Below are 22,627 nucleotides of genomic sequence, written 5' to 3' on the forward strand. Positions count from 1 at the left end.
GGTAACACTAGGCTCTATTCCAAACATGTGGCATCTTTAAAACAGATTCCAGTAGGATGAAAGATGTGTCCCTGCTCTTCTGTTTTGGGTCATTTTCTTACTGTCAGAAACTCATATGTTTACCACTGAAACTGGATGGTGATGAAGCTTTTCAGTTTTTTTTTTTTTTTTTTTTTTAAGAGCGAGAGGGGGTGGTGGGAGGGGCTGAGGGAGAGGAGAATCTTAAGCAGACTCCACACTCAGCGCAGAGCCTGACACAGGGCTCGATCTCACGACCCTGAGATTAGGACCCTGAGGTCACGACCTGAGCTGAAATCAAGAGTTGGACCCTTAACCAGCTGAGCCACCCAGGAGCCCTGAAGCTTTTCAGCTCTTAATAGCAGTTGACTTTGCAATTAAGTTTGTCTATTTCTTAAAGGTTATTTTCTGGGGTAGCTTTAGCACGAGAATCCTGTAACTGGCTGCCCTCCTCTGTGTTCTTCTCACATGCTGCTCCCTCTGTTCTCATCTCTACCCCCAACCTCCTAACGACCCCCTGCTAGAAAGTGCTATCCACTGACCTGCCTGGAAAGAAAGCAAAATCATGAATTCCTGCACTTTATAAACCAAAGAACACATCTGAAAAATAGTAGCTGGGTATGGAGCATGGAAAAGTACAGTCTTCCTATACTTTAACCAAGTTGATCATTCAAAGAATTTTATCTTAAAAAAAAAAAAGTTAGAATAGTATGTGTTCACTGAAGTAATATAAGAAAATACAGAAAATAAATAAAGTAGAATTCAACTTTGTAACGATAACTGAGGCAGATTGTTTTTTAAATGGCCGTTTGACTTTCCAAAGAGAAATACTTATGTGTTAGAAATAGTCCTTACTCATGGTCCATTTGGTCACACTCATCGATCCTGGAAGTCTAGAGAGTTCTGTGCCATGCAGGGCCTGAAAGGGTGGGGCCGTAGGAAATAAACGCTCCTTATAGAGTCTCATTTTTCTCTTGCTTTATCCTTTCTCAATTTGGGGTTGCATGTTCTAAGTCCGCAGTGGTCGGTTCACTAAAGGTTTTTCTTCTCTCTCCCAGACCCCAGGCAGGCACAGTCTTCCCCGCCGTGGTCCTATGACCAGTCTTACCCCTCCTACCTGAGCCAGATGACGTCCCCGTCCATTCACTCCACCACCCCGCTGTCTTCCACACGGGGCACGGGGCTTCCTGCCATCACCGACGTGCCCAGGCGCATTTCAGGTAAAGACCACACTTTAACTAAAAACCCACTCCTGTGCAGGGGTGGGGCTGGGCTTGTAGGATGGGCTGAGACTCACAGTAACTCTCTTTTAGAGGCATGTGGGCAAGGGTATGAGAGCTGGCAAACCGGGTCCTCTGAATGATGGGGTTATCAAGTCCTTGAACAGTTTAAATTAAAAGACGAAAAGACTACCAGAGCTGGCATCGTTTTCTTAAGATGACATTGAATGCCACCCAGTTTTAGTCCTGCTGAGTTGTGGCCCCTTTGGTGGGCACTGTCTCAACTGGGGCCTTCTCCTGAGGGTCTTATGCCAGGCCTTCCTCTGCTTGCGTTCCTTTCTCTTCTCAACATCCGCCTGTGAACCAGATTACAGACCGATGGCACAGCCTTCCATTTCTAGAGCCTCTTAACTCCCAGAAGTCCAAGCTGGCTCGTTCTGAGAGAGAACACCTGCAAACTTAAGATCCTTATCAGAAGCTAGTCATTTGAAGTGTGGCGGGGCCTGGAAGAATCTTAAAAGGCCATGTGTGGCCTCTGAGCGGCCAAGTCCAGACTGTCTTAGCCTGTCCACAAGCCATCTAGCACGCCACAGTCGCTCTCAACGTGGCAGCCCCGGTGCTCACACCCATTATTCCAGAGGCACCGCAAAAATACGTGGCTCACACTGGAAATGTGTGCGGCAAACAGTCTGGCCTGCTCTCTCTCTGTCACAGAGAGAATTCATCCTAGAGAGCCAGAAAGTGTACGCAGCCTTCACACTGGCAAGTAGGGCAAAGTTAAAGGCCCTCGGCCAACACTGTGAGTCCTGTGGGTCAGGAAAAAAATCTCTCAGTACAGCCCTGACACGCAGACCAGAGCACACCCCCCCAAATAAAGCAACAGGCCCACTGAGGCACACACAGTTGGCTCCTCTATGTGTCAGACACTCTCCTCAGCGTTCGCGCTCCGTGCACCTGTTTGACTCCTGGCCAGGTTAATGCCTCTCTTTCTTTCTCTTTGTGTTTCTGTCTCTGTCTCTCTCCCTGTCGCATTTTCTGCAAAGCTCGAAGCCGCTACTCACTCCGCTGAGTTGCACCACTGACACGCGGGAGCTCCACCGGCAGGCTTGCAGGTTTTGATTAGTTCAGACTCCTTTCTTTCTTTCCACTTGGGAGGAGGGAAGGCTTTGTTTCTCAAGCGAATGGCAGGAAAGGGCTCTCTGGTCCTAGTGCCTTCACATTTTCTACAGCAGATGGACTCCCGCAGGGGTGAGTAGGGTAAGAAGAGGGGTGGAGGGAGAACCCCAGGCTTCTTTGGAAAACCATGTTACCCCTTTTCATTATGACTGCTATTATTATTTTTATGAACCACGTGGTATTTCTTGGGGAATTGTGCAGAGTATCGAACTTTAGTTACCATTTCCCTTGAACAGGAATGACTACCTCCTTTAGGCAAACATCAGTTAAAGACACGGGGAAGGGGTGAGTAAGGCCCCGGGGGAGAACGAGGGCCGAGGTGGGATCAAAGGCACAGTGTTGGACGGTGTTGAATGAGTTCTGGTCATTCCTTCTGTATTTTATACCGGGTCTGTTTTGTTTCACATAGGGCCAAAATGATGCTTTGCCAGGACAGATTTGTGCAAACTCGCTTCTGTTTAGGGTCCTCTGGGGCTTCCGTCGGTCCAACCCTCTGTGGCTGAAGCAGATTTTGCTGTTTGTCCTCTGGCAGGACCTAGAGCGAAAAACCTCAGGGAGCAATTGTAGCTTTAGAGACACTTCCCTACAGTGTTTTCTCACCCAGGTGCATTCGCACAAGATTCAGTTGGGAAGACCGTCAGAAAGAACCCTGGAAACAGGCCGCGTACATGCGCAGTCGCTATTGTTTATCATTTCCATGTGTCATGTAGAATAGCGAGCTCGCGTTGAGTCCATTGACTGATGCTTATTTAAAACATTTCAATAAACCAATACCATGCCACGCTCCCCGTTTCACAGAAGAGGCAGTAGGAGCTGAGACGGGTGAATTACCCAGCCATATATTGGTCTGCGGCCAAGGGTAGCAACGAGCCTCTGCTCTAAACTAGTTTAAAACGGAGTTTAGTCCAGTTTTTTCTTCCCACCCCAAACATTGCTCTGAGTCGTTCCTGGCCAAGTAACGTGGTACCAGGGTGGGAGTTTCTGTGTAAACATTAAAGGGAGGAGAACAGAAAATCCCTCTTGTCAGCATGTTGGGAAACAGGAAGACAGAACTAGATAGGGACTGTCAGGGAACTGGAGGAACCCTGATTTACCTGGCCTTGCTCTTGGGTGTGGGGTGGTGCCCGCACGCCACAGTGCTGCCTGCTGGGCTTGGGGGTCAAGTCAGCTGGCGTGAGCGCCACTTTCCCTTCCCCGGGGGCCGGTCCCAGGGACCTCCCGAGAATGGAGCCCATCTTGTGGGTTCCAAGGTACCACGTTGCATAGTGTCTGTCTTATTCCCCACCGATACCTAAAGGCAACCCTGAGGTCTGGATGCTTTCTCTCCATAACATGAATAGCTAAAGTATTAAACTTCATCTCCAACTCCAGGCAGTCCTGTGTTCCCTTTTTGAGATGATTTCCAGAGCAGTTCATGCTTTTGTGTGGAGAACTCAGTTCTCACCTCATATGAAGGGGACGCAAAAATACTCTCGTAGGATCCTGGGTGATAAAGAAGTCCGTCCTTGTAGGGTGAGACTGGAGGTTCAGACCCAGGTTTGAGTCCCAGCTCGTGCACGTAGCAGGCAAGTTCCTTACTTCTTCAAAACTTAGCTTTCTTATTTGTAAAATAGAGATATAATATTAATCTCCTAGGGTTACTGTGAGGATCCAGTGAGATGCTTTAGGTAAAGTGCTGTCCACGCACTGCATACGCACTAGTGCTCAACAGATTGTAGCCGATATTACGAAGCAAAAGTTGTTTTGTAATAATTGCTTATCTGTATGTAATTTGCAGACAAGCCCTAGCCTAAACGAGTCAAGTAGATAAAAATCTGAACTCTTAAAGGGGATTATTTGCTTTGTAAAATGGATCCACCACAGAGCATAGTTAAAACAAACAAACACATTTAAATATTTAAATGAGCGAATGCTCATTTGGCATTCATAAAGCCTGCACACAGTGCCTAGCACAGAGAAGTCCTCAGTGTTTGCTAGTATTTGTACCGTATAGATTTCGAATGGATGTGTACAGAGATCTAAAAGCAGTTGGGATCCATTCACAAAAGGTCAACAGCACCCTAAGAGAAAATAGCTATTTCATCATGATGTTGGAAAATAGCATGATCATGCTTTTTTCCAAGGGATCATAGGAATTGGAGCAACCAGAAAGATCATTCAGAAAGTACCGTTCCTAAAGCAATTCCATTTCATCCTAAAAGACCATTCCAAAGAAAGGCCATCATTTAATACACTTAAAGATCTTCAGAGAATCCAATTTGACAACTTCCTTTTTGGGTATCCCCCCCCCCCGAGTCATTTTTCAAGTGTGGCTACATATGCTAGACCGTGATGAATTATGTTAATGTCAGCGATGGATACTATATTGTGTTGTCCCTGTCATGGCCCTCATGGAAGCAAGGTGTAGATAGAGTAAGACGATAAACTTGTTACCCTCAGTCCCTACTTGACCGCAAGAAAAGATGCAAAGCCAGATGTCTTGGAGTTCATCGGCACAAAAGAAAAGATTCAGAAAATATTTCCTTAACCTTGAATAGCCTTCAATATTGTAACAAAAACAATAGCAGCAGTCATAGGCTTATGACTAAACAATAAACTACTGTCATGTAATTGATCAGTAGGGCTTCTCTTATTGTAATGAGTTTAGTTCATGTTCAGCTGAGTTAGAAAAATCAAACGCTTCTTATCAGAAACCAGTCTGGAGACATTACAGGGCAGGAGGAGCCCTGTAGGGGTTGGTTCCCCTCCCCTCCCATACTCACGATGATAAGTATGGCCTTATCACCTAACAATCTGTATTTAAGTAGCATCCTCCACCCCTGAGGGATTTTATACATTATCTCATTTCATCTTATATGATCCTAAAAGAATATCCACAATACTGAGGTGGCCAAAATTGTTTCTCACTGATTCTATCAAAGGGCAAGGTGTGGCAAGGCGAGGACAACAAGTAAGCCTGACAACAACCCAAACCATTGTGTGTCTTTATCACTGTCATAATGTTATCACCCGTGGCATCTTTGATGTTCAAAGCTCTTGTGAGGCTTGGCACAAAGATGATAATTACTTTTCTGCGGGTCATTACAAAGTACTATGTAAGTAAATAATTACAGACTTTCAAAATGTATTTTATGTAATTATCCGATATGAAAAGAAACAACTGTTTCTTGACTCTGATTCTTTGACTTGTGGGTGAGAGTATGAGCTATCGTTCATCTCTGGAAGGAGACCCTCCGTGAGTTTATCACGGCTGATAACTCCTCCCCTGCCCCACCCATCCGAGTAAAGCAGCTTAGAGTGACCTAAGTCTGTACTGCCCTTTGGCACACGTGAAAGTGGAAGGGACTCATGCAAGCACTTTCCTGTGGTCTTGGTCCCTGTGCCCATGGACCTCTCTGATGCTCTCGGGAGGTCTCTAAGAGAGTTAAGATACAGGAATTAGAGACTCAAGGGTAGGGTCATACATGTCGTTCGCCTACGTTACTCTGGGAGAGGCCAGTGCAGGTTGCGTGGACGATTTTTTTCTACATTTGTAGGATTTTTTTTTTTTTACATGAGACAGAATTAAGAACTGTAATCTTTTTGAAGGTTACATTTTTTTTTGTTTGTTTCAGCAAATGGTCTTGAATTTCTTCTTTCAAAATATTTAAATATCAAAAAATTCCACTTAATCAGCTGCACAGGACTATTCAAGATGTCTCTGTTTTTATGACTCTCAGTCGCGAAACTATAGTATTTCCAAAGGTCAGCAGAATAGGCGTTAGTTTAATAAATAAAGTTGCAAAAAATTATTTTACTACCACAAAATCAAGAAATTGCCAGTGGAAAAACCCCATTTGATCATTCAAGGCTGATCGGGAGGGGTTGTCCCATGTGACAAAAACCCGGCTGTGTTTGATGCAGTTCATTTTTCAGTGTCCCTTATAACTGAATTTCTGTCAAGTCCCCTGAGTCCGGTTTTGAAACCGGCGGCTTCAGTAATGTGCCAAGTATATGTGGACATTTATTTTCACAGGGCCACTCTTAACTCACAGGAGGGAGTGACGCCTTAAGAGAGTTAAAAGGAAAACTCCAGCAATTAATACTAATAAACCAGAAAGTTAAAGCAACCGTAATAAAACACTAGAACATCTACTTTTTTTTTTTTTTTAACTACAGAACCATTCCTTTATTAAGAGCCACCTGTTTGTAGACACACCTTTGCCACAGCGGCCACGGGCAAGTAATTAAGTTTAATAGGAGCCACTCTTATTTTGAAGAAGTTCTCTGTTTAAAGCCACAGAGGGGGAAGTCATTAAATTTAATAGACCCTAAACAAAGGCAAGCCCTGTGTTACCAGCGGAATGTTGTTCAGTATTCTTCTCTGTGTTATCCACGGTGACTCGTTGGGTGTTTTTTGCATTCTCTAAGTTGAAATTCATCTTGCTTTCTCTAAAGGTAGGCTCTCTCCCGACACGAGCCATGAGGTCTTTATCTTACTGCCGGCGGTGGGGGGGCCCAGGTTCAGGGCATCTCTAGACCTCAGTTTACTAGGAGTTTTGAGTGACGGGTGCCGAGGACCCAAGAAGTGGTTCCCATTCCGACTAGATGAGTGGCGGAGAGTTGGCCCGGCTCACAGAACTGAGGGAACTCGGTTGTACGGTATTTACTGTTACTTGTCGTTAGAGGTGCAGAAACACAGCGTGAAACCCGCGTCCGCGGCCTGACTCTGATTTCACACATGGTTCTTGTCAGTTCTTTTCGTGAGGGTTGGTGTTTGGTACGTGTGCAACCACCCACACATGAAGAAAGGAGGTAGTAATGAAGGGGCTCGTGCCTGGGCAGGGGTGGCAAAGACATGGCTACAGATTTTACTTGAAGATTTGCTGCAGTCCCGTTCTCTTCATAGGAGAAAACTTGGGAGCTTGAACCTCGCTTCACTAAATGTATTAAAGTTACTTTTTTAATGACATGGTGGCTTCTGTGGTTCCCTGGGATCCGAGAAGAGGGTGGAGGCAATGTGACTGAGGGAACCTGAGTTTTCGTTTCATTGTCACTGAAGATTCTTTGTGCTGTTCTCAGATACGTCCGTCCATCCCTTGTGCCTCTGTGGGCCCCGGGTGAACAAATGACTCAGAATTGCCTGTCCACATGTCTCAGAATTTTGTGCAAGGAGTGAGATGATGTCTGCCCGGGGACTTGTTGTTCTTAGGACTTCTAGCAAAGAAAGCTTGCCTTACCTGATAAATGCCAGTGGAGACATCAAGTTGTGCTGTGAGCTTCGAAATGGTAGAAACATACTATTTTACATATGTATGTTTTTAAGTTGATACTTTATTTTTTAGAGCAGTTTTAGATCTACAGAAAAATTGAGCGTTAAATAGAGTTGGGATCTATCCCCCATCCCCATCCTGCCCGCCCGCCATTTTGTCTTATTATTCACAGCTGGCATTTGTGTGGTGCATTTGTTACGATTGGTGAACCAATATTGATATGTTATTCTTCGCTGAAGTCCACAGTTGATGTTAGGTTCATTCTCGAGTGTTGTGCACTTCTCTGGGTTTTGTCAAATATAATGTCATGTATCCACCATGAGGGAGTCCTTCAGAATAATTTTATTTCCCTAAAAATGCCCTGGGCTCCACCTGTCTCTCCCTCCCCACCTGCTCCCACAGCCCCTGGCTGTGATCTTTTACCTGTCTCTGTAGTTTTGCCTTTTCCAGAATGTTGTGTAACTGGAATCATTGCAGTCTGTAGTCTTTTCAGACTGGCTTCATTCTCTTACTTCACTGTGTGCATTTAAGGTCCCTCTGTATCTTCCCATGACTTGATAGCTCTCTTCTACTTACCACTGGATACTATTCTATTGTAAGGATGTTAGTCTATTTTTTAAACCATCAAGCCTGCTTTCCCTGATCCTGGGAATACCCCCACCCCATTTCCTTTTGTCCTTGACTTTGTCAATGATGCTTCTTTTTTAGAAAGTGTTTCATGCATTCCTTCCTGGGAAAACACTTCCGCTGCATAGCAGTTGTCCCCAAGTGGTCCAAATTATGGATTTCTGTACCTTTCGTCCATTTCTTAATGAAGATTTTTCTTTAGCTTACTAAACATTTACATTGAGGTGATGATTCCTATCAATGCAAGTACAGAACAGACCCGGCTAACAATAACAACCCATTTATCTGGCGACTTCTTTGCTCTCCTAGGTCAAGGATGCTCCTTTTCTCTAAGAATGTCTGGCATTCCTTAACTAAGCCACGTCAGTTTCCCACTTCCACGCCAGCCACCAGCCCTTTCCTCTGCACTGCTGGCCAGGGCCCTGTTCATCCTTCTTGGCCACCTCTTTCCCCAAAGGAATCCCTTCCCAGACCACCACATCCCTCAGAGTTTATTCCTCTGTCTGCACCCATCCATTTCTCATCTCTGTGCTTTGGACACACCTCTAATGTGAGACATACCTTCCTTCGGGACCATCATTTGCTTACATGGCTTCTGCCTACAATAGGAGTGAGCTTCTCCAGCACAGTGAGTGTGTTGTATGTAGGCTTGAATCCTTGTAACTGAGCACAGTTTTGGGCACATAGTATGTGCTCAGTAAATCTTTTAAAAAACAAATATTAGTGGGAAAGAAGATAGAAAAATATGAAGGGATAGGCGTGTAGAAGAAATGGAAGAAGAAAGGGAAAAAGAAGAAAGACGATTCTGTTCACCTGGAACAACAAAGAAAGGACAAAACAAGAGGAACTTTTTATTGCTGATAAGGACAGGAAATAGCACAGTATGAGTGTGCATAAGCAGTATATATTTTTATCTCCAAGCCTTTCTGCAATGTGTTTCATATTTAGAACACATAGCAAGACTGCATCTGTTTCCAGAACTTGCTGCTAACAGTTGGTAATAATGCCAAAACATACTTTAGTTCCAGCTTGAAACCAAATGATCAAATAGAATTTTTGATTTCTAATTTAGAGTCTGACATTAATTATAGCCATCATGTAATAAAGTGTCAAAGTCCTTTTTGAGAAAATAATAGAAATTATATTAACTAAGCTGTAAATTGAAGCAAAACGACTCCTCTAAAATAAAGCAAAAGATCTGGTTTGGACAACATTTTTGACAAAGTCTTTCCTTCTCCAGACTGGACTTTTCCTGTTCTCCCCATCCTCCCTCCTCTTTAAGCCGTTGCTCTATGATAGGGTTTCCTGTCACTCACTGTCCAGGTCCACAGTCTCAGGGAACACTATGCTTTGTCGGTGTCCCTCTTCATGCCTGGCGCCCAGAACCAAACTCCCTTACTCTTGGCCTCTGTTAGTGTAGGCTAAGGGGGCTTTGGGGACCATGCTACACTCTGTCCCTTCATGTTTGCCATTTTCTGACAAGCTGCATTACTCCACCCCCCCTTTTTTTTTTACTTTTACAGTTATATTTTTAGATCCAAGTATGATAATTTACGGTTATTCCTGTTTGGTTTTTATCTTATTTAATTCAGGTAATAGTTCCTGCCTGTCAAGGACTTTTTGGATTTTTATCATTTCATCCAATGTAGTAGAGAAGTTTATTTCAGCCATTTCAAGTCAGCTCAGCAAATACTTGGTACCTGCTCAACTCCATTCAACTAGATTATACTTTTACTCTGAGTTACTTCAACAATTACATTTTCAAGTGGAAAAAAAAAAATTCCACTTGTTGGCATGTGTGGTTTCATAATGTTTCTTAAGATAGGACAAGAACGTATAGAAAATCTTGTCTTTTCCCAGGGAGATGGAAAGTTCCCTTAGGCCAAGGACCTGGCCTACTAACCCTTTGTGGTCTCTCTGTGAGTCTTAGTTTCATGCTCTGTGTGTTAGGGGCTCATGGAAGTACTTGCTCACTGCAGAAAGGTCTATGTAGTGCTGCCTGCTTTCTGGTCGCTTATGTTGTAACTGTTGTTAGGAATTGCTAATACATCTGGAAGGGGCTGTATGGGACACTGATGACAGTTGCCATTTACTTAATTTCATATTTCCCATGCACAAATACGGTCCTAGCATGTGTTTATATGATAGAATTTTTTTTTTACTCTCTCTCTTAAAGTCAAGCAACACTGTTGGCTCTATGCCATTACATATATATGCACATATGCATGTATTCACCTGTTCACTACATTTAGAATGAAAATACATATAAATATTCTTGACAGGTCTGTTGTTTGGGATCTTAGTAAGTATCAGCCAAGCTACTACTTGAACTTTCTTCAGGAAAAAACAGGACCCATTGAAACCCTCCTTTTATTATTTTGCTACTTCAGCGAGCATTGATTTTTCAGGAACTACTAACTGATTGATCACTGCTGGTAGAAAGGGGAAAGAGACACTGCACAATTATTTTAAGGTTGTTTTTAGATTTGTTAATACGTAGAAATAGTTATAAGGGGAAACTAAGAAAGATATAATTGAAAGAGGTAACAAAATAAGTAAAAAGTTTCCATATAATTAAATCCCATATGATAAAATACAAATGATAGTGCTTTAATTTGAATTATTCAAAGTCACTTTTAGACGTTTCATTTTGAACAGTTCAAAGTCCTTTTCAGACTCCTTTATTTGTTTGTTTTCTTAAAAAATGGATAGGAAGGCATGTGTTATTAATTGGGTTAGAATTTTTTTAAAGATTTTATTTATTTATTTATTTGTCAGAGAGAGAGAGAGACAGAGAGAGCACAAGCAGGGGGAGCGGTAGGCAGAAGGAGAAGCAGGCTCCTCACTGAGCAAGGATCCCCATGTGGGACTTGATCCCAAGACCCTGGGATCATGACCTGAGCTGAAGGCAGCTGCTTAACCAACTAAGCCACCCAGGCATCCCTAAATTGGGGTCAGAATTTAAGAGACTTGGTTTGAGGCAAATCTAAGATCCCATTTGACTATACTACCATCTAATTATTATTATTGTTATTATTATTATTATTTTATTATTTTTTTTTGATGAGACGCTCAAGAAACTCATGAATCTCAAATTCATGAAAGTCCCGTGAATAAAATGCTGCCTAGGCATCAGTGTCACTGTATATCTCAGAGAATTTCTTAAGCAGGAAGGTGTCATCTTTTCCAGACAGACTTTGGCCTTAAGTGGTAAACTTAGAAATGCAATCCAGCATGGTAGGCTGGAATAAGATCGATGTTCCTATATCCAAAGTTCACCACTCTCTCGCTCATCCAAATGGTCACCATTCCGGTTCCCTGTTGTAATTAGTAATAATGCTATAGTTAATGGAATAATAATAACAAATATAATGATGGTTATGAACACTCTGCCCTGGGCCAAGGAGAGCAGTGATTCATGATAAATCAATAATAAGCCCACTGATGTGGTCACAATAAATCCATACCTAATTAAGAAGAACCCTTTCTAAATAAAAACCACCAAGGAAATAAAAACAGACTTGGAAAAGAAGAAAAAATCTGATAATAGCGTTGTGGTGTACTCATCATTAAACAAAGAACAAAAAGCAAACCCGTCAGCTCGCCAACTACACCTGAGTAAAACAGTACATTCTCAGTGTTGCTTAAAGGTACAGTGGCAGGTTGACCTAAAAGATTCCAAAAAAGAAAGAGTTTGGCCCTCTAGACAGTTCACAGAGAAAGTTAAGGTTTTTTTTGTTTGTTTGTTTGTTTTTGACCTTAGAAGTTGACAGGTGTCACAGGTACTGTCCCTTTGAAGCTTTCGTTGGGTCTTGGTTTTTGGTTCACTCTGACAATCTCTGTCTTTTAACTGGTGCATTTAGGCCATTGACATTTAAAGTGGTTATCGATCTGGTTGGATTAATACCTACCATATTTGTTACTGTTTTTTATTTATTGCTTCTGTTCTTGATCCTATTTTTTTGCCTTCCACTCTTTTCCTGCCTTTCCTGGTTTTTGTTGGGCATTTTATATGAGTCCCTTTTCCCTCCATGCTTAGCCTATCAGTTATGCTTCTCTTTCTGCCCTCTCACAGTGGTGACCCCAAGTCTGCAATATACATTTACCACTGCTCCCAAGTCTACCTTCAATAACACTGTAGCACTTCATGGATAGTGTGAGTACCTTATAACCTATAAACAGCTGTGTGTACATTTTATGTGGACATAACTTTTCAGCTTCTTTGGGTAAACGCCAAGGAGTGCAATTGCTGGATCACGTGGTAAGAGTATATTTACTTTTGGGAGAAACTGCCAAACTGTTTCCCAAAGTGGCTGTACCATGTTGCATTCCGACCAGCAGTGAACGCGGGTTCCTGTTGCTTTATGTGATCTCTGTGTGCATTTATATAAAGTGGCTTTCCTGTGGATAACATACAGTTGGGTCCTGTTTTTTGATCCATCCTAACAATCTCTGTCCTAAATGGTGCATTGAGATCATTGATGTCCAAGTGATGATTGATATCGTTGGATTAACTGATACAGTTGGACTGACCTTTGAAGGGTCGTTAAACCCTCAGATGGCCTGTTTAATTGAGCAAATGATTGAGGCATTTAAATTGGGACGTGCATCTCCAAAGAGGATCGAACCTAACACCGATAAAATAGCAGGTGCTCAATAAAATCGTGTTGCGTTGGTTTGGCTTATTAGAAAAACGTTCCTTCCGAGGCTCAGGCATGCAGCACAGTGATTAAACACTCCTAGCCTCGTTGGCAGCATGTGGAAACAGCACTTGGCTGGGAATTGAGGAACCTGAGATCTAATTGTAGATGAAACTCTGAGTTCTTGAGCAGCTCACTTAACTTCTATGGGTCTTAGGTTCCTTAGGTGTGAAGTCAGTTCGTTGGGCTAGGTATTCCCCAAGGTCCATCATTTTGAATGTCTGGGATTCTAAAATAAGGCCTGCAAGCGTAGGTTTTCTCTCAGAAACATTACTGATCAGCACATCAGAAATCTAAGCACTGCCACCCATAGTAAAAATAAAAGCTAGGATAGTATTCGCTTACGAACTGACTTCATAGGAAGAACTACTCTAGATGTCAAGAAAAGCTTTGTCTTGTGCTTCATTTGATTCCAATGAGGAGCCATCTAGGATCAGGTTAATTACTGCCAAAGAACTCTACATTCAGACCTGGACGCTGGACCACAGCTGACTTCTATTCAAGGTGTAGCCTCATATACGTGCATGTGTGTCCAAGTCTGCAGACGGGTTTTGAAACCACGGCTTTATTAAAATTAGAAAACTTTATTTTGTTGACATTTTACATACCCTTGCATGGTTTTGTAGAACTTATCTATAAATGAGAGAATAAGAGAATGGTTATAATGAAGTGTAATTTATCTTACTAGAGAATTAAGAATCTTATAGACTAATGGTTATGAAAACAAAAGAGCAGGTGAATATATATTAATAATAGAATAAATGGGATGAGAGGACCAGATTCTCTATATTAAAGAAATTACATATTTAGAGAAAATATGATTAGAATTATAACAAAGTTCTTTTCAGTGAAACATTACTATCATAGTATTTTTTAAAAAGACTTTGTCAGAGAGAGAGATTGAGAGAGGGCGAGCACAGGGAGGGGGAGGGGCAGAGGGAGAGGAAACAGGGAGCCTGATATGGGGCTCGATCCCAGGGCCCAGGGATCATGGCCTGAGCTGAAAGCGGACGCTTCACCGACTGAGCTGCACACGGGCCCCTTGCTGTCATAGTATTTTATGAGCACATGATACAAATCTTCATTAATACAAATTATTGTCAACATTAAATTTGCTCATTTGTTGAGACTGTTCTAGTCACTGGAGATACAGTGATGAGTAAGACAGAAAAGCTCAGGGAGTTTTTTCTACTGGCATATGATGTAGCGATTAAACACCCAGTCTTTGGAGCCAGACTCTCTGGGTTTAAATCCAGGCTTTTTGACTCACTTGCTGTGTGATCTTGGGAATAGTACTGAGCTTGTCTGTACCACAATTTCCTCATCTGTGAAATGGGCTGATAATAATAATAATACCATCAACCTCAATAGGTAGTTATGAGGACAAAAGGAGAAAGGATGTAAAGCTCTTAGAATGATATCGGGTAATAACTGTTAGCAATTACTGGGGAAGGGCAGGCAGTTGAAAATGAGAAAATATTATCTAGGGGAATGTACTGTGAAGAAAGTAAAATGGGGTGATGTAATGAGGAAGCCGAGATCTAAATTTACAAGAAGAGTTAACCCTGTGCAGCTTATTGCAGGCAGCAGGGAAGGCGGGGGCAAGGGTCCTGGGGTGGGAAAAAGAATGCCCGGGCTGGAGTGTGGAGAAGATGAGCTGGAGGCTGAGACATCGCTGCTCCAGGTCCTGTGAGGCCTCTGCCGGTCAGGAGCAGAAGTTTGGGTTTGCTGGTCCGAGTAGTGAGAAGCCAGGGACAGATTTTAATCAGGTTCATGATATAAATGGATTTCTTGTTTCAGAAGGTCACTCTGGCTGTTTGGGGGAGAATTATGTAAGAGGACGAGGGAGGATGAAGGGTGTGTCCGGGAGGATGGGGGCTTGTGCTTGCCTGGAGGTGGTGGGGACGGAGACACTCGGGACTGGAGCCGGGCTTTTGCTTCTATCATCAAAATATTTGAGCAGTGCTTTCCCCCGATTGTTAGTCTACTTTAAAAAGAATAATATTCTGTCTTATATAAAATGTTAACCTTTAGACATTGTTCCTACACCTCAGAATGAAGTGGTAATTCAGGAATCGCTTGATTGATTGGGTGAATATAGAACCACCAACCTGGAAAATTCAGGCCAGAAATCCATTTCGAGAGCTGAAGTGCTCGGTTTGGTTGTTTTCATTGACACATTAATCTGATTATTTCCAGGAGCTCCCCTTCCTTGGCATGGTGCAAGCACAGATTTCAGTGCGGAGGAGCACAATGATGAGATTAATCTGGGGGACCGACCCTCATTGTAGGTCCTCCTCACTGTCTTCAAGGATAGGTAGCACATTTTTAGATCTCTCGTAGCCTTTAGACACACCAATTCCTTTCACTGCTTTTAAGATGGAATGATGTGGGCATCGCCACACTGGTGTGAGCAGGCTGGCTCTGCAGGTGCTCATCCCGGGAAGCGTGTAGCAACAGCCCTGAGGCGAGGAGACCCCTGAGCAAGGGGCTGGTGGTTAGTTACCTCAGGCTTGCATGCTAATATTTTCCATTTGAGCAAAGTAAAGCTAGATGACGCGCCATTACTTGTCCTCCCTTTGAATGGAGGAACCATCCAGAACAGCTTCTTCCCAGAGGACTGAGAAATGGGGGCATATCTGAAATCGGAAAGAACTTGAATGGATAAGGGAGGAGGAACTTGTTCTAAGTCGAATGTCGTAAGCACAAACTAAGGGTAAAGGAGGAAGCTTTAAGCAGCTGAGATGATTTGTATAAGTGTGTAGTCAGCTATCACTCCCTTCCCAGCTTCTTTCCATACCCTGTGCCTTAAAAAGAGAATCCCTCTTACCCCACCCCCCCCAACCTTCAGTTACTGGCTCTAGAAATTAACTTGAAGATCTTGTGAAGATATGAGCAGTTCTTAACATTTCCTGTTTGAAAAGTAACACAAGTCCTCCTCTCCACGGGCACAAGCTTCCTCTTCTTCCTGGCCACCCCAAGATGCAGAGAGGCGCGTGCTGAAAACTGGTATAATCATTTTAAAAGAAAAGAAGGGAAGCAGTAAAATCAGGGTCTTGGGAGCAGTGACCTAATCTACTTAAAATTTATTTGATGAATCTGATGAGTTTTAGAAGCCCATAGGACTCAAAGTAAGATACAATTCAAAGAGTATCATCCTCTCATAGGATGGGAAATCTGGAATAATGCCAAGGGCTCTAAAAACTTTACAGATTAGAATTCTGGGTAATGGGTTGGCTGTTTCTTTGGCTGTCAAACCTAATTTTTAACCTTTCTTCCTGGCTTTATCCTTTAGAATAGAACAGTAAAGGAGAATAGAAGTCAAAGATTCAGTGTAAGCAGGAGACAAAACTAGATTGAGAAACAGCAGGTAACAAGCCACTGTGGGGTGGGGGGAAGCCACTTGTGAAAGGAATAAAATCGAAGGACAGTGTGCTCTACCGTAAGGAGGGGTATTTTCTCCCCAGGAGCCGGGAGTTCCAAATCTCGGTGGTAGAAATGTGTGCAATTAATTTCCTTCCTCTTCAGACGAGGGGTGGTCTTGGTCATGTTCATGCTTAAGCCTTGGGTACTGTTCTTTTTTGCTCCCACGCTGTCTTCAGCGTACAATATCGAAAATCATCACAGAAGTGGTAACCAGATAAAACTAGGACCTTAGGACTAGAAACCTGGAGTCTTCCTTGCTCTCCTTTGCCATGTTGCCCGGTGCCTGAAAGAGAACAACTATTTCACCCAAGTGAACCCCACCCAAGGGTCTGCCTGCCAACATTTTAGTAAAAAAGTAACATCTCAAATTATAAATAGTAGAACTTCTAGTTAAACGTTTGAAATAGATCTTTCTAAAAGTCTGTAGAAATCCACTAAGCAGTACCCCTTAGGTTATGTAGAAGGTTGCTGGAGCCCTTCACATTGAGGTGAAACTCTTCAGCGACCCACAGATGCGGCGGGCGAGGCTCTAACACAAATAAGAAACAGGCTAGCGTTGAGGGAAGTGGGACGAATGAAGAGATCTGTACCAATAGGCTCTGTGAGTTAGGACTGTGGACCCCCCCCGCAGCATCAAACCGGATGTGAGGAGGCCCACGGCCCGGTGCAGCAAGGCGACAGGTGGATTCCAGCAGCAGGTCAGGCTCCTGTCTCAGAGGATGCTGGCCTGAAGGCTGGGTCAGCCAGGAGAGGTGGAGACTCGGGCAGGTGCTGCGGAGTGGGTGAAGAAAAACTGAAGACACTATCAGGAAGGAGGAGGCCTCCTCGTGGGGAAGCTTGAATCCTGCTACTGCTCTAATTCGGGAGCTCCAGAGAGCGAGGAAGTTAAAAAGACCCAGGACACCCAGGTCATCTATAAGGGTGGCTTTTCTGATGGTAGAAATGAAGGCTTCCGGGTAAACAACACCATGTGTTCTAAGACAAATTAGGTGCTGAGGAAAATGGGGAGAATTAGAGCCACCGAGTCCAGAGGTGACAGTAAAAACTTAGCATTAATAATGACAATAATATTTAGGTAGTATTTTGTCAAGTTTTATTTATTTTAGAGAGAGAGAGCATGAGTGGGGGGAGGGACTGAGGGAGAGGGAGAGAGAGAATCTCAAGCAGACTCTGTGCTGAGCGTGGAGCCCAGTGTGGGGCTCAGTCCCACAAGCCTGAGATCATGACCTGAGCTGAAAACAAGAGTGGGACACTTAACTGACTGAGCCACCCAGGCGCCTACTAGATAGAATTTTAAGTATACAGAAAGCACTTTCACAGACATGGTCTCATTTCATCTCTGTGACAGCTCATTGGGGTATGGGTATCACTATAGCGTTTATTTTGCCAGTAGGAAATTAGGGCTCGGAGACATTCAGAGACTTGGCCTAAGTCACATAGTGAAAGAGCAGGAGAGTCAACCCCAAGTCTTTCAGTTCCAAATGTACTCTCCTCACTATGCTTTCATCATAGGAGTCTCCCCGTATCAGAACCAGGCTTTGCCACAGAGCCTGCTGGGTATCATCCTTGGAGGGAGTTTTATCACATTGGTCTTTACAGGTGACGTGTGGGGGACAGAACCCCAGCGACCTTACGAAGTAGCCAGTGTTCATGCTTTGTAAAGGTCAGAGTACCCAAAATAAAGTAAAAGTCACCACGTTCCTGCCAAAAATAACAGTGGAAACAATTCACCTCCTACTTTTGTAAATCTAAATTTTATTCTAGAGATTAAAAGTGTACATAGTAATGAAACCCTAAAACCTCAAAGTACTTTTTTTTTATATGTGGGGCAGGGAAACGGGGGCTACTTGAATGATGCGTAACAACATGTCCTATCCTGCAAGGGTTGGAAAGGTTTTTGTGAAATATTTATTTTAACTTCAGCTAGTTCAGATCAATACCATTTACTTGAAGCACCCAGAACAAGGAGGAAGGAGCAATAGCTCACATCATATTTCTCACTGAAAGTGTGAGTCTAAAGCTAATTTTAACCCTCTTTACTGCTCAATTTAATGATGAAAAGCTTTTGTACAAGGTAATAGTGTTCCCATTTTCTTTTGGCCTCTGTTGCAAACTGTTGTTGACAATTACTTTTTTTTTTAGTTTGTGGGAAAATATTCTAGATTTTCTAATTGACATTTGTATCTGGAGAGAAAACCTGGGTCTTTCTTGCACAGTGCATATACCTCATTAAAAAAAAAAAAAAAACAAAAACTTTAGGGGTGCCTGAGTGGCACAGCGGTTAAGCGTCTGCCTTCGGCTCAGGGCGTGATCCCGGCGTTACGGGATCGAGCCCCACATCAGGCTCCTCCGCTAGGAGCCTGCTTCTTCCTCTCCTACTCCCCCTGCTTGTGTTCCCTCTCTCGCTGGCTGTCTCTCTCTCTGTCAAATAAATAAATAAAATCTTAAAAAAAAAAAAAACAAACTTTAATACTTTTTTTTTTTAATGGATGGGCACCTTTCTTTAGAAGAACAGTATTTCTAATAGAATTTTTAAGGCTATTTTTGGAATTCTCAAGGTTGCCTCATGTGTAACAGAATCAGAATTTTGGAGCTGGAAACCCATGGAGATGATTTAGTTAAATTCTGTCATTTTACTGGCGAGGAACGTGGTGGTCAGGGAGGGGAATGGACTCTGCGTGGCTGCCCGGATTGCTAGGGACAGCGCTGTGACCCGAACCCTCTTCCCTGGCTGATAGTCCAATGCTCTCTAGAACTGTTTTCTCCTGCTACATTTCCAACAGGGTGCCAACATTCTTTCTGTTATTGCTGTACACGGCCTTTGTGATCTGAAGAAGAAAAACCCTACCCTCAAATTATCTCCTCCTCCTCAACGCTTTCCTCTTTTCCCCTAAAATGAAATCCTTATGGAGACACTGAATAGATTTTGCCCTGGGTTTGTGAGAGCACCATCTCTCTTGACGAGTCATCGGCTGTCTTGGGCCACGTCTGGACTAGAGTCCGTAGACTGTATGCTCAGGCTGGGAAACATAGGGCTGGGGTTTTTTCCATGGCCGGCAGAGAACTTCTGCTGTTCGAGAAGGAGCTACCGCCGGACTACTGTTTGTCCCACAGCGCACCGCGCAGACCAGGCTCTCGTGCGCGCTCTCTCTCTCTTTTTTTTGGTCATCAAAACAAGTAGCTCTTCTCAGACACCTTACTACATAATTAGGTGTGTCTGTTTACACTTGGGAGACAGAGGGCTTCATGTCCTCAAGCAATACAGGGAATCTGGGAGCAGCCACAAACAGATGTTGGAAATGTCCATTTGTGGCGGGTGTGTTACTATGGCACCGGAAGTAAACATTGAGGATGAAACCCCTCTGAAGGGGTGGGTGTGTGTATTGAGAGGGGCGTGTTATCGAGCACAGGAGAAAGTGAAAGGAGGTCCTTTTTTTTTTTTTTTTTTTCCGATTTGCTCTAGTATTTGTTTATCTCCTACAACAAGGAAAAGTTCACTATTTGGCTTTGGCTGTTTGAAGGTTTTTGCCAAATGCTTAGCAGTCTGTAGGGTTTGATTTCTCTCAAAAAAACCACTTTGAGAACAAGGCTCTATGTAACTAAGATGTGTTTGTTTTTGTTTAAATCACTCAGAAGATAAATCATCTCTTGTCCATTGTTAAAAGAGAGGTTTCAATCAAAGGAAAATTCTACATATTCTAAAATATACAAACAGCTCTTTGAAACTGATGCCAAATCAAACTCTAAAAGGGACGTTTTTCTTGCAGAAGTTTTGAGTTAATTCCGTGTGCAAGGCTTGAGTGGAAAAACTCTGAGACAGTCAGAGGAATGAGTTGCTATAACCCTGAATTGGGATTCGGAAGTTATACAAGGGGCATTGTCTCAGGATAGCATGAAGACTCTTGGACGTGGTTGTAGGCTAAACCCTAGAAACGAAGCAAAAGAAATTCTTTGCAAAGTGAATCAGTTTTTAAGGTAAACAAAAGTTAGTAGCTTGTTTTCTGATGTTACTTGATCTAAACCTCCAATGTGAGGAGGCGTGCCCGTCATCACTTTATAAAAAACTTCAGTTGAAATGCTCCCTTGTTGTTAAAGAAATGCCATCCTTTCCCCTATCAGGAATGCTATTAGGATGAAAAGTAGGAGATGCGAATGAGACAAACTCAGTGGGGAAAAGGCGCACAAATGAGAAAATCCAGCAACTTCACTTTGGCTCTGCCACTAATTGTCTGCATCCTTGAGATGATACATTCTTTCTTTTTTTTTTTTTTAAAGATTTTATTTATTTATTCAACAGAGATAGAGACAGCCAGCGAGAGAGGGAACACAAGCAGGGGGAGTGGGAGAGGAAGAAGCAGGCTCATAGCGGAGGAGCCTGATGTGGGGCTCGATCCCATAACGCCGGGATCACGCCCTGAGCCGAAGGCAGACGCCCAACCGCTATGCCACCCAGGCGCCCCGATACATTCTTTCTTTGACTGAGATTCATTATCAGTTGGTGTCCTTCACGCCTACCTCACAGGACCTTTTTGTGAAGGTAACGCCAGACGTACATAAAAGCAGGGACAGCTTAAAGGCAATGTGTGAATTTGAGATGTTATTTCGTTTTAATTTGTTATTTTTGAGAGTCAGTGTGGATGTGGCACAAGATAGTTTGCTTGGGCCTAAAAAAGCAAGAAAAAGTTTTTGTTTTTAGGATAAGGGAACAAACCAGGGAGCAGGTTATAGAACAAGAGATGTCCCCCAAAACTGTTGGTCAGAGCAGACTTGTGGATCTGGAACTAACGTAAGCCCTTGAGGTCCTGGTAAGCCCAGGGATAGGAGGTCAGGAGCAGCAGTTGGCCGAAGATGGACAGACGGAAATCAGAAAGCACACACAGACCACAGTTAGAGAACTGGTCACCATCTCTTTTTCCTCACACAGACACACACACACACACACACACACACACAAACACTTAAACACTTTCTATCGGTCGCTCTGAGAGGAGCCACAGTGCATTTAAAGATAAGTAGGATAGAGCCTGTTCTCAAGGAATGTATAGGTTGGTGGCAGTGATAAGGTCATGGTAGCTCTTCTGCTTCCGCAACGCCTGACGAGAGAGACGAATGGAGGAGGGAGTGCAGAAAAAGGAGAGGTCCCTGTGGGCTAAAGCAAGAACAGGAGCAGAATCTTTGAAGCAGAGGGGGATTGTGAGGTAGACTTTACAGGCTGCTTAGAATTCCAAGGGACTGAGATAGGGTGGGGGCTGGGGAGCCTGAGGGAATCATGGACACCAGGACATGAGGGGCTAGTGGGGGGTGGGGAGTACAGTGCGGGGAAAAGGGTCCAGTTTGACTGGATTGTAGAGTTGATGAAGAAGTGGAGTAAGAGATAAGACCGGAAAGGTAAGTTGGGACAAGACTGTCATTGAAGCAGATGTTTGTCGTGTGTCTGCAGAGCTCTAGAAATGTACACATACTTGAGTAAAAAGCACGACATGAAGTCACAGAACATGTAGGCAGCAATGAGCAAGGAAATCCTGAGGAACCAGTAAGTTGGACAAGACAAGGATTCTGGAACCTAGATAAGCCATGCGGGCAGAAAATCCAACACACAACAAAGGTGGGTCTTGATTCTAAGGCAACCTTCTGGCCCGACCAGGAGCCCCTTGTATTTTCATCCTGGGACAAGAATCAGTCCAAGGCATGAGAAGCCCAGGCCTGCGCTGGGAAGCAGTCAGTGTGTGCGTCTGACTGTCGAGGGAGAGGCAGCCAACATAGGCTAGGTCCTGGCAGAACCCAGTTGGGGGCTCAAGCCTATGGCTTTGATCCTAGATATTAATATGGATGATGTTAGGCTGACACAGACTGAATAGCACTTCGGAATCTGGTTCAAGTTCTGGGTCGTGAGGCATTGGGTGGCTTGAGTCAGGTCCTTTAAGGTCCAGGATGGCCTCAGGGCTGTTGGAACACACCAGGCTGCTAAGCCTGTAGAGGGGAAGGGTATTTGAAAAAGCTGAGCTCCAAGCTCCTCAGGTTTTGAGTGGTACTACTTCAGGGGGTAACCGCTGCCTGGAGTGACTCTGCCTTCCCCTGCCTTCTCTGGCTCAGCGCTGGACTCGGAGGCAGAGTCGGAGACTGGATCGGTGCTAGATCGAGGGGAGCGGAGCTCTTCCTACATTAAGAGGCTCGAGCTGAAAGCACAGTGTGCGCATTCTGCATTCTG

General features: G+C 43.7%; 1 protein-coding gene across 4 annotated transcripts in view; it reads left to right on the top strand.

Moving 5' to 3' along the window:
- Positions 1 to 22,627, top strand: part of RUNX2 (RUNX family transcription factor 2) — a 123,116-nt gene that overhangs the window by 86,015 nt on the left and 14,474 nt on the right. For all 4 annotated transcript variants that reach the window (XM_026507327.4, XM_048219741.2, XM_057303987.1 and 1 more), the window contains one exon: positions 1,077 to 1,238. In XM_026507327.4, the coding sequence (XP_026363112.1) occupies positions 1,077 to 1,238 (162 nt within the window). The remainder of the gene's footprint in view (positions 1 to 1,076; positions 1,239 to 22,627) is intronic.

Source organism: Ursus arctos, unplaced genomic scaffold, assembly GCF_023065955.2.
Source record: "Ursus arctos isolate Adak ecotype North America unplaced genomic scaffold, UrsArc2.0 scaffold_29, whole genome shotgun sequence".
Lineage (NCBI taxonomy): Eukaryota > Metazoa > Chordata > Mammalia > Carnivora > Ursidae > Ursus > Ursus arctos.